The sequence below is a fragment of the Bombina bombina genome, chromosome 2 (assembly GCF_027579735.1).
Source record: "Bombina bombina isolate aBomBom1 chromosome 2, aBomBom1.pri, whole genome shotgun sequence".
Lineage (NCBI taxonomy): Eukaryota > Metazoa > Chordata > Amphibia > Anura > Bombinatoridae > Bombina > Bombina bombina.
Window position 1 is genome coordinate 355051176 of NC_069500.1, and position 13250 is coordinate 355064425.

Genomic DNA, 13250 nt, shown 5'->3' on the forward strand with positions numbered 1-13250 from the left:
GGCCTCTGTCAGAAAAATCCTCATTTCTAAGGAGTCTATTATTGTTCCCAAGAAGGGAACCCTTGTTGACGGAGATAGAGAACTTTTTTCTACGTTCACTTTCCACCCGTGAGATCTGAGAAAGGCCAGGACAATGTCCGTGTGAGCCTTTGCTTGTGGAAGGGACGACGCTTGAATCAGTATGTCGTCCAAGTAAGGTACTACTGCAATGCCCCTTGGTCTTAGCACCGCTAGAAGGGACCCTAGTACCTTTGTGAAAATTCTTGGAGCAGTGGCTAATCCGAACGGGAGTGCCACAAACTGGTAATGCTTGTCCAGAAATGCGAACCTTAGGAACCGATGATGTTCCTTGTGGATAGGAATATGTAGATACGCATCCTTTAAATCCACCGTGGTCATGAATTGGCCTTCCTGGATGGAAGGAAGAATTGTTCGAATGGTTTCCATTTTGAACGATGGAACCTTGAGAAACTTGTTTAGGATCTTGAGATCTAAGATTGGTCTGAATGTTCCCTCTTTTTTGGGAACTGCGAACAGATTGGAGTAGAACCCCATCCCTTGTTCTCCTAATGGAACAGGATGAATCACTCCCATTTTTAACAGGTCTTCTACACAATGTAAGAATGCCTGTTTTTTTATGTGGTCTGAAGACAATTGAGACCTGTGGAACCTCCCCCTTGGGGGAAGCCCCTTGAATTCCAGAAGATAACCTTGGGAGACTATTTCTAGCGCCCAAGGATCCAGAACATCTCTTGCCCAAGCCTGAGCGAAGAGAGAGAGTCTGCCCCCCACCAGATCCGGTCCCGGATCGGGGGCCAACATCTCATGCTGTCTTGGTAGCAGTGGCAGGTTTCTTGGCCTGCTTACCTTTGTTCCAGCCTTGCATTGGCCTCCAGGCTGGCTTGGCTTGAGAAGTATTACCCTCTTGCTTAGAGGACGTAGCACTTGGGGCTGGTCCGTTTCTGCGAAAGGGATGAAAATTAGGTTTATTTTTGGCCTTGAAAGACCTATCCTGAGGAAGGGCGTGGCCCTTGCCCCCAGTGATATCAGAAATAATCTCTTTCAAGTCAGGGCCAAACAGCGTTTTCCCCTTGAAAGGAATGTTAAGCAATTTGTTCTTGGAAGACGCATCCGCTGACCAAGATTTTAGCCAAAGCGCTCTGCGCGCCACAATGGCAAACCCAGAATTTTTCGCCGCTAACCTAGCCAATTGCAAAGTGGCGTCTAGGGTGAAAGAGTTAGCCAATTTGAGAGCATGAATTCTGTCCATAATCTCCTCATAAGAAGAATCTTTATTGAGCGCCTTTTCTAGTTCATCTGTAGTGACAGGAACAATGCATGAAATTGGTTGTAGAAGGTAACCTTGCTGAACAAACATCTTTTTAAGCAAACCCTCTAATTTTTTATCCATAGGATCTTTGAAAGCACAACTATCTTCTATGGGTATAGTGGTGCGTTTGTTTAGAGTAGAAACCGCCCCCTCGACCTTGGGGACTGTCTGCCATAAGTCCTTTCTGGGGTCGACCATAGGAAACAATTTCTTAAATATAGGGGGAGGGACGAAAGGTATGCCGGGCCTTTCCCATTCTTTATTTACAATGTCCGCCACCCGCTTGGGTATAGGAAAAGCTTCGGGGGGCCCCGGGACCTCTAGGAACTTGTCCATTTTACATAATTTCTCTGGAATGACCAAATTCTCACAATCATCCAGAGTAGATAACACCTCCTTAAGCAGAGCGCGGAGATGTTCCAATTTAAATTTAAATGTAATCACATCAGGTTCAGCTTGTTGAGAAATTTTCCCTGAATCTGAAATTTCTCCCTCAGACAAAACCTCCCTGGCCCCCTCAGACTGGTGTAGGGGCACTTCAGAACCAATATCATCAGCGTCCTCATGCTCTTCAGTATTTTCTAAAACAGAGCAGTCGCGCTTTCGCTGATAAGTGGGCATATTGGCTAAAATGTTTTTGATACAATTATCCATTATAGCCGTTAATTGTTGCATAGTAAGGAGTATTGGCGCACTAGATGTACTAGGGGCCTCCTGTGTGGGCAAGACTGGTGTAGACGAAGGAGGGGATGATGCAGTACCATGCTTACTCCCCTCACTTGAGGAATCATCTTGGGCATCATTTTCTCTAAATTTTGTGTCACATAAATCACATCTATTTAAATGAGAAGGAACCTTGGCTTCCCCACATACAGAACACAGTCTATCTGGTAGTTCAGACATGTTAAACAGGCATAAACTTGATAACAAAGTACAAAAAACGTTTTAAAATAAAACCGTTACTGTCACTTTAAATTTTAAACTGAACACACTTTATTACTGCAAATGTGAAAAAGTATGAAGGAATTGTTCAAAATTCACCAAAATTTCACCACAGTGTCTTAAAGCCTTAAAAGTATTGCACACCAAATTTGAAAGCTTTAACCCTTAAAATAACGGAACCGGAGCCGTTTTTATATTTAACCCCTTTACAGTCCCTGGTATCTGCTTTGCTGAGACCCAACCAAGCCCAAAGGGGAATACGATACCAAATGACGCCTTCAGAAAGTCTTTTCTATGTATCAGAGCTCCTCACACATGCATCTGCATGTCATGCTTCCCAAAAACAAGTGCGCAATAGAGGCGCGAAAATGAGGCTCTGCCTATGATTAGGGAAAGCCCCTAGAGAATAAGGTGTCTAATACAGTGCCTGCCGGTTATTTTACATAATTCCCAAGAATAAAATAATTCCTCAAGGCTATGAAGTATAAAATATGCTTATATGTCAATCGTTTTAGCCCAGAAAATGTCTACAGTCTTAAAAGCCCTTGTGAAGCCCTTTTTTTCTTTATGTAATAAAAATGGCTTACCGGATCCCATAGGGAAAATGACAGCTTCCAGCATTACATCGTCTTGTTAGAAATGTGTCATACCTCAAGCAGCAAAAGTCTGCTCCCTGTTTCCCCCAACTGAAGTTAATTCCTCTCAACAGTCCTGTGTGGAAACAGCCATCGATTTTAGTAACGGTTGCTAAAATCATTTTCCTCTTACAAACAGAAATCTTCATCTCTTTTCTGTTTCAGAGTAAATAGTACATACCAGCACTATTTTAAAATAACAAACTCTTGATTGAATAATAAAAACTACAGTTAAACACCAAAAAACTCTAAGCCATCTCCGTGGAGATGTTGCCTGTACAACGGCAAAGAGAATGACTGGGGAAGGCGGAGCCTAGGAGGGATCATGTGACCAGCTTTGCTGGGCTCTTTGCCATTTCCTGTTGGGGAGGAGAATATCCCACAAGTAAGGATGACGCCGTGGACCGGACACACCTATGTTGGAGAAAGTAGGTCTTCCAGACTCGATAATAAATCTTTCTAGAGACAGATTTACGAGCCTGAAACATAGTATTAATCAATGAGTCAGAGAAACCTCTATGACTAAAAATTAAGCTTTCAATCTCCATCCCTTCAAATTTAATGATTTGAGATCCTGATGGAAAAAATGGGCCTTGAGAAAGAAGGTCTGGTTTAAACGGAAGTCTCCAAGGTTGGCAACTGGCCATCCGAATGAGATCCGCATACCAAAACCTGAGAGGCCATGCTGGAGCCACCAGCAGAACAAACAAATACTCCATTTTGGAAATCACTTTGGAAGAAGAACTAGAGGCGGAAAGAAATAGGCAAAAAGATAATTCCAAAGAAATGTCAATGCATACACTACTTCCGCCTGAGGATCCCCGGACCTGAATAGGCCCCTGGGAAGTTCTTTATTCAGATGAAATGCCAACAGATCTATTTCTAGAAATGCTCACATCTGAAATATTGAAAAACATATCTGGGTATGAGAGACCATTCTCCTGGATGTAAAGCTTGATTAACAGAGATAATCCGCTTCCCAAATATCTATACCTGGGAAAAAAAACACAGAATTTAGATAGGAGCTGGATTTAGCCCAAGCTAATATCCGAGACACTTCTGTCACAGCCTAAGGACTGATAGTCCCACCCTGATGATTGACATACACCATAGTTGTGATATTGTCTGAAAGACAATAAACGTCTCTTCTTCAAAAAGAAACTAACTGAAAAACTCTGAGAATGCACAGAGTTCTAAAATATCAAATGGTAATCTCGCCTCCTGAGATTTCCAAACCCCTTGTGCTGACAGAGATCCTCAGACAGCCTCCCAACCAAAAAGACTCACATCTGTAGAGATCATGGTCCAGGTTGAAAGAAACAAAGAGACCTGTAGAACTAAATGATGGTGATCTTAACCACCAAATCAAGATAGATAAATATTAGGATTCGAAGATTTAAAATGTGAAATCCTAGAATCCCTGCACCATAATTCAGCATAAAAAACTGGAAAGGTTCTTTCTATTGAAAATGAGCAAAGGGAATTGAATCCAATGCTGTGGTCATAAGACCTAAAACTTCTATGCATATATAGCAACTGAAGGAAATAATAGAGACTAAAGGTACGGACAGACGGAACCCAATAAAATTGTCCCTTGTCTGAAAGAGACAAAGACAGTGACACAAACTATCTGGAAACCTAAAAAAGGTGACCCTTGTGTGAGGAATCAAGAGCTTTTGAAAAAAAGATCCTCTAACTATGTCTTGGAAGAACAAAGTGAATCATATGAGATTCCGCATCCTCAGAAAATAATCTGAATGAAAACAGAAAAATGAAAATATGCATTTATTGTATCTAATGAAAACAAATAATGCTATCACTGACCAAAAAAAGGCAGAATAGTTTGAATAAAACTCCAAAACCCAGTTCCTAAAAATGGAACTGAAGAAATACCACAGAAAATTCCAGGTCTGAGCAGCGCTTGAACCCCACGGGTGATCAGCCATGCTTCAACAGTACCCAAAATATATAGGACCGAAACACACTTAAATAAAGTGTTAGCCTTACTGGAATAGCTGGAATATAATAGAGAAAAAAGACTTCTCACAGACGGTTTATTCTGAACTTATTCTGTACCCAAAATCAAAGAAATTTGGACCGAATAGAACCAAATAAATTTCAAAAAAGTCTTAACCTGCCCCTTACCAGCCGAGCTGGAATACGGCACGTACATCGCAATTTTAGGGAGCTGATTTTGAACTGAAAAAATTTCCAATTCAAAATGTTACTTGGGAAAGAATTCAGGAATTTGTTCCTTAATAAGAACAACCAAACTAATATAAGCTTAAAGTTTTAGTCTTAGAACTCAATCTTGAAGCCCAGAGTAACAGTTAAGAATTGAATCCAATTATGAAACAAATAATTGATTATCTTAGAACAAAAGAAATATGGATTTTTAGAAATCACAAAATTCTTCTAGCTAAAACAGCTAAAGACATGGATTAAACCTCATTTGCGAAAATATTCAATAAAATGAAGTCACAAATGAAATTATTAGCATGATAGTCCAGTTAAAGGACCAGTCAATACACTGGACTTGCATAATCAATAAATGCAAAACAACAAGACAAATGCAACAGCACCTAGTCTAGTAAATTTTGTCCCTTTAAAAATGCTAAAATAAATCATAATCTGATACTTGATCTTAAAGTAAACAGAAAAAAAGAAGCAATTGCAACATCATCCAAATAAATCACAGGTCCAAGAAAAGTACCTGAAACTAAATAATTTTCCATAAATAAGATACAACCATCTAAAGGAAAATAAATACTATTTTGCTATAGAAACAATAGCATAATTAGTAGGAGTAGAGATAGCCCCAATAAATTGGAGAACCCTCAAAATTGAATTTAACTGCCGGCAAAGAATATAGTTTAAAACCTTTGAAGAAGGAATAAAAGAAAATTATCAGCCTATTCCATTCCCTAGTATGAGGAACTGGAAAAAAACCTCTGAAAACACAGAAGAATAAATAAGCAGAAATAAAATGTTAGCTAGTCTTGAAAAAGAACTAGTTACCTTAATATCCAAAATAATCAACACCTTTTCAACAAAGAACAAATGTACTTTAATAAAAAAGTAGATTTGTTAGTGTCAATATCTGATGAAGAAAATTCTGAATGAGAAAAAAACATCATCAGAGAAGGATAAATTAGTATGTTGTTGGACATTTGAAACTTCAATAATTAAAAAAGAAGTTTGAAAAAGACCTAAAAATTTTATTAGAAGGCACAAAGTCAGACTAAGCCTTTAAAATAGAATCAGAAATATATTCTTATAAATCTTCTAAGTATTTCTTGTACATAAGATGTAAAAAGAATAGCAATATATAAAGCATAAATACTAATGGATTCTGCATATAAACGTTTAACATGAAACTTATAAGAAACCATAGCTAAAGATAAACATTCATAACATTGAAAATAAATGAACTTAGCTTTGGTAGGACTGAACTCAGTCAACGGAATCCCTTAGTATGTTTTGAAACAGGAACAGTGAAATCTTGCAATATGTAATAGAAAAAAACTAAATTTAAAGCAAAATTATCAAATTCCTTAAATGACAGTTTCAGGAATGGGAAAGAATGCAAAATAATAAGCTTCTAGAAACCAGAAGCAATAAAAAAAAGTGAGGTTTAAATAATGTGAAGAAACGAGTGGAACAAAAAAGATGCCCACATTTTTTGGCGCCAAATACGACGCCCACATTATTGGCGCCAAATACAACGCCCATATAATTGGCGCCAAATATGACGCCACATCCTCTGACGCCGAAACCAACGCCCACATTTTTTGGCGCACAAAAATGTCTGAATACGCATGCGTCAAAAAATGACGTTAACAGAATACAACTTCCGGCGTCAACTACAGCGCTGGAAATGACAAATTTTTGCGCCAAAAAAGTCCGTGCCAAAAATGACGCAATAAAAAGAAACATTTTCTGCCCCCGCGAGCCTAACAGCACGCAGGAAAAAATGGTCAATTGAAAATTTTCAAGGTAAAGAAAAAATAATTTGAAATGCATTATCCCAAATAATGAAACTGACAGTCTGAATTTTAAAGGAATACTGATTATCCTGAATCAAGGCAAATATAAGTTTATAGACATATATTTAGAACTTTACATAGAAAGTGCCCAACCATAGCTTTTAGTGTCATAAATAGAAATAAGATTTACTTACCCCAAGACACTCATCTACATATAGTAGATAGCCAAACCAGTACTGAAACGAGAATCAGTAGAGGTAATGGTATATTAGAGTATATCGTCGATCTGAAAAGGGAGGTAGGAGAAGAAATCTCTACGACCGATAACAGAGAACCTATGAAATAGATCCCGTAGAAGGAGACCATGGTATTCAAATAGGCAATACTCTCTTCACATCCCTCTGACATTCACTGCACTCTGAGAGGAAAACCGGGCTCCAGCCTGCTGCGAAACGCATATCAACGAAGAATCTAGCACAAACTTACTTCACCACCTCCACGGGAGGCAAAGTTTGTAAAACTGAATTGTGGGTGTGGCGAGGGGTGTATTTATAGGCATTTTAAGGTTTGGGAAACTTTGCCCCTCCTGGTAGGAATGTATATCCCATACGTCACTAGCGCATGGACTCTTGCTAATTACATGAAAGAAAACTTAATCCCATAGGGAAGGCTAAGGGACATGTCCCTGCGACGCCTGAAGGTAGTTATGACTGAAATTTCATAGAGAATTACTGCACACAACCCGGTATTCATATGCCCCGATATCATAAAAAGTGCTGAATTTTAATTTCTTTCTTTTTTCTGAATGATTAAATGCAGCGGTAATGGGTTAAACATCGGTCAGAGCTCCAACAAATAATCCATAAATGAGTAGCTGGAGCACCTCTATTCTCAACCTTCTCCTGAGAGACCAAGAACAAAAACTGAGGAGCGATGGGAGGGATTAAAGCTCGTGTGGGCTCTTGGCCTCCTCCTAGTGGCATAAATTATATCCCACATGTTATGGAATTCCTATGGACTCTGATAGCAAACAATGCGAAACATTCACCCGTCTTTTGAGCAAGTTTTTCTCTGAAATTCCCGGTCCTTAAGGGCTTAAAGACTCTACTGTTCAGGGTTGCACACAATATACGCTAACCTTCTCTTACCTCTATAAGCCCAGCTGTTTTGTAAATAATCTTCATGAGAGCTGATTTACAACACTGCAACTCTTGGCAGGACCCTATAAATGCTACGTTTCATATCATACCTATGTTTATAGCACTGCAGAATATGTTGGCGCTCGACTACAAATAACTGATAATAATATATATATATATATATATATATAGATACACTAGATAACTATATTTTCCACACCTATTTGTTTTACCCTCGCACACCTTGGGTTATTTAAGGCCAACTGAATGTATAACAAACTATATCATGAGACTCTGTAAATGGTACTTTGAAGAATTTAAAAAAATATTAAATACAATTTTTGAGATCTTTCATTTGTTTCTATATAGCACTACTGGTTTGGGAGTTTGGGATAGTTGCTTTAGTACAGTGGTTTTAAAATAGATTGCTATTTCTTAGTGGGATTGAGTTTTAGGAAAAGGCTCAACAATTGTCATTATGACTCACTTCTGTGCCGTTCATTATGTTTTGTCCTTTATTAAAAACAAAATACAAATGTCACATTTTTCTTAAAGAGAACAATGGAACGGTTAACTACAGATAAACATACATTTAGTGGTTTAAGAAAACGACTTGGCAGTTAAAAAAATCTATTTTATTTTAAGCTTACATTTTAATTTGATCAATTATAATCAATAAAGATGTGTTAGTAATATTTGCCAAACATTTTAGACATAATTTCTTTAAGGGACATTAAAGCTAGCTCCCACCAGTTTAGGATATGTGCATATTATTTTTCAACAAGGGATATAAAGAGAAAGAAGCACATTTGAAAGTAGAAGTGAATTTAAAAGTGTCTTAAAATGACCTGCTTTATCTGAATCATGCAAGTTTAATTTTGACTTTCCTATCCCTTTAAAATGCTAAGTACAACTCTCCATGCTATTGTTTTTTCCTCCTGTGCCTGCAGCTCTCTTTAAAGGGACATTAAACACTGAGATGCTAATATAAAATGATAAATTGTATATAATAAAACAACTCTGCAATATACTTTCATTATTTATTTTGTCCTCTTTGCCTGTAATTCCATTCTGAAATTGTGAGCTGTTCAGTTCCTGTTAGAAATGGAAGTGCAGAACACTGTTAAATCCAGCACAACCATTGGCTGCACACTCTAGTGACCTATTTATAACTGTCCCTAATTGGCCACATCAGAGAAGGTAACACAAGTTACAACATGGCAGTTCCCAGTGTTTTATAGACACTACGGGGCCCATTTATCAAAGGGCTTGCGGACCTGATCCGACACTGCGGATCAGGTCCGCAAGACCTCGCTAAATGCGGAGAGCAATACGCTCTCCGCATTTAACATTGCACCAGCAGCTCACAAGAGCTGCTGGTGCAACGCCGCCCCCTGCTGACTCGCGGCCAATCGGCCGCCAGCAGGGAGGCGTCAATCAACCCGATCGTATTAGATCGGGTTGATTTCCGGCGATTTCTGTCCGCCTGCTCAGAGCAGGCGGACAGGGTTATGGAGCAGCGGTCTTTAGACCGCTGCTTCATAACTTGTGTTTCTGGCGAGTCTGAAGACTCGCCAGAAACACGGCCCTTCAAGCTCCATACGGAGCTTGATAAATGGGCCTGTAAAACTTTACACTTATTTTGTCACTTTTTAAACAACTAATGAAACTTTAAAAAATACATCTACGTGTTACTCATGGACTAATCTTTTCTTTGAATGCATCATTCTATCTAGCATGTATTTAGTGTTTAATGTCCTTTAAAGCTGATCTTTTATTGTAACCCATAACAGAAGTCAGCTAGTAAAGCTCTTCATCTTTTACTGTACGTGCGTATTATTGCAAACTGTGACAGAAGCAGTGCACTATCAATAGATCAGTGATGTTGCCGGCTATTTGGAAGCTGTACCTTGCGCTCTGTAGTGTAAAAGTTACATAACAAATATAAAGAAACATCAAGAACAATGCAGCCACTACAAAATGATACATCTCCTGCTCTTTATTGTGCAAGTCAAACTGAAGTGTATGATATGGCTGCCAAGAAGACAACAATATCGCAGATCTGTGAATGTGCAACACTTCTGTCACAGGGTACAAGAATACCTCAGTTCCAAGATGGCGATGCCCAGTGAGAAGATGTAGAGCTTCACTAAACAGCATTTTTGAGGGGTTAAAATAAGAGAACAACTTTGAAGACAGCTGCAGGCACAGGAGAAAACAAACCCAGCATAGTACTTAGTAACCCTAATACTGTCATCCGCAGTTTAATGTCCATTTAATCCCATGTTTACCCCATTGGTTGTTTGTCTAACAAATGATAATTCAGCTAAAACGAGCTTCCAATAACATTTATGCACAAACTCTTATTTTTTACATCTAAACCACGCTCTATCTGAGCCATGGGCGTTTTTTTTACTGCATCTTTTATAATAAAGATAATAATAATAATAAAGAATAAAAGCAATTATTGTTTTATTATTATTATTGTCCTTTTTTTAATTAGATTACATTATGAATATCGTAAAGAGAAGAGAAATAATATAATTCGAAAGACCTAACAAAAACATAAATAAAAAATAAAAAAACACATAGTCTGTTCTCCAATTTACATTTCTCAAATAGAAATAACCTCAATTCTTCATCAACTTTTTGAATACCTTAAATCAAAATACTATAATTCCAAAAGAACAAACCACACCCCATATTGAATGACTTTAAACAACTAGAAATGAACATACGTTTTGACTAAAATGATAAATAACCTAGATAAAATCAGTATATTCAAGGGTTGTGGGAGAATAAAAGAGGGAGAGGGGGAAGAAAAAAATAAAAAAAAGAGGGGGGGGGGGGGGGGCAGACCCACCAACTCCTCTTCATAATGAATTCAACCACTCTCCGAAATATTACTTTAGAATTTAGAAAATCCCTCTCCTAGATTAAAGGGACAGTCAAGTCCAAAATAAAGTTTCATAATTCAAATAGGGCATGTAATTTTAAACAACTTTCTAATTTACTTTTATCACCAATTTTCCTTTGTTCTCTTGGTATTTTTTGTTTAAAGCGAAACCTAGGTAGTCTTATATGCTAATTTCTTAGACCTTGAAAGCCGCCTCTAATCTGAATGCATTTTGACAGTTTTTCACCACAAGAGGGCGTTATTTCATGCGTGTCATATAGATAACATTGAGCTCACGCACGTGAAGTAACCTAGGAGTCAGCACTGACTGGCTAAAATGGAAGTCTGTCAAAAGAACTGAAATAAGGGGGCAGTTTGCCGAGGCATAGATACAAAGTAATTACAGAGGTAAAACGTTTATTATTATAACTGTGTTGGTTATGTTGGTTATGCAAAACTGGGGAGTGGGTAATAAAGGGAATATGAAAATAATGCTAAGATATAAATCACACGCTTCCTGTTTTGTCAGTGCTTACCTTCCCACCGCGAAAAACGTGATACCAAACGGAAGTTCCTCCAAAATCAATATGAAAATCTGTAAAGCAGCCCTTAACGCTCATCAAACAATACCTGCAAGAGACAGCATTCTCACCTTTAGAATAACAGAACTCAAAAACAAAAAATCAAAACACAGAATTGAACTATTATAGAGTGACATGATCAGAATTGTATTTGTTAAAATCCCAGCATCAGACATAAAAAAACAAAATTTATGCTTACCTGATACATTTATTTATTTCCGGATATGGTGAGTCCACAACGTCATCAATTACTGTTGGGAATATCCCTCCTGGCCAGCAGGAGGAGGCAAAGAGCACCACAGCAAAGCTGTTAAGTATCACTTCCCTTCCCACAAACTCCAGTCATTCGATCAAAGGTAATGGAGAAAAAGGAGTAACACAAAGGTGTAGAGGTGCCATTGGTTTAGTCAAAAAACAACTGTAAAAAATAAAGGGCGGGGACGTGGACTCACCATATCCGGAAATAAATAAAGTTATCAGGTAAGCATAAATTTTGTTTTCTTTCCTAAGATATGGTAAGTCCACAACGTCATCAATTACTGTTGGAAACCAATACCCAAGCTACACAGGTGACTAGGGAGGGACAAGACAGGCAGACCTAAACAGAAGGCACCACTGCTTGAAGAACCTTTCTACCAAAAGAAACCTCAGCTGAGGCAAAAGTATCAAATTGATAAAATTTGTAAAAAGTATGCAGAGAAGACCAAGTTGCGGCCTTGCAAAACTGTTACACAGAAGCTTCATTTTTGAAGGCCCAAGAAGAGGAAACAGCTCTCGTGGAATGAGCAATAATTATCTTAGGAGGCTGCTGTCCAGCAGTCTCATAAGCCAAACAAATTATACTTCTCTACCAGAGAGAAAGAGAAGTACCAGTAGGTTTCTGACCTTTACGTTTCCCAGAGAAACAAACAAACAGGGCAGAAGACTGGCGAAAATCCTTAGTCGCCTGCAGATAGAATTTAAGAGCACGCACAACATCCAGGTTGTGCAACAAACGTTCCTTATGAGAAGAAGGATTAGGACATAGAGAAGGAACAACAATTTCCTGATTAATATTTCTATCCGAAACTACTTTAAGAAGAAAACCAAAACTTCACCTCCTCCTTGCACCGAAGGTGAAGAGAAAGACTGGAGTTTGTGGGAAGGGAAGTGACACTTAACAGTTTGGCTGTGGTGCTCTTTGCCTCCTCCTGCTGGTCAGGAGTGATATTCCCAACAGTAATTGATGATGTTGTGGACTCAACATATCTTAGGAAAGAAAGATGAATTCTTACTATTACCTTTTTATTTTTTTACCCCTAACCTGTCATTTATATATGTTTTATTACACACATCAGGCCACAGTAGCATAGACTAGTATGCTTTATACGATTTCCCAGAACTTCCTCTGATTTGTAGTATTCATGGAGCAATAGAAGTAGCTCCACATGGATTTCAATATGCAAGCAGCAAAAGCTTAGAGAGTATACAGCATTTTAACCAATGCTGAGATTACAATCTTCTCATCATCTTAAAAGGATATGAAACCCAAAAATATTATTTTATTATTCAGACAGGGCATTCAATTTAATTAAAAACTTCAGAGGTTATTCTTTGTTGGAAATAGTGCTGCCATCTAGTGCTCTTGCAAATGTATAACATTATTGCAAAACTGCTACCATATAGTGCTCCAGATACGTGCACGCTCCAAAGATTTTATTCAGCAAAGGTTACCAAGAGAACGAAAAAAATTTGATAGAAA

At 38.2% G+C, this 13250-nt stretch overlaps 1 protein-coding gene across 3 annotated transcripts in view; it reads right to left on the minus strand.

Annotated features, from left to right (window-relative positions):
• Positions 1 to 13250, minus strand: part of KDM2B (lysine demethylase 2B) — a 1014988-nt gene that overhangs the window by 486165 nt on the left and 515573 nt on the right. For all 3 annotated transcript variants that reach the window (XM_053701743.1, XM_053701744.1, XM_053701742.1), the window contains exon 7: positions 11465 to 11558. In XM_053701743.1, coding sequence (XP_053557718.1) covers positions 11465 to 11558 — 94 coding nt within the window. The remainder of the gene's footprint in view (positions 1 to 11464; positions 11559 to 13250) is intronic.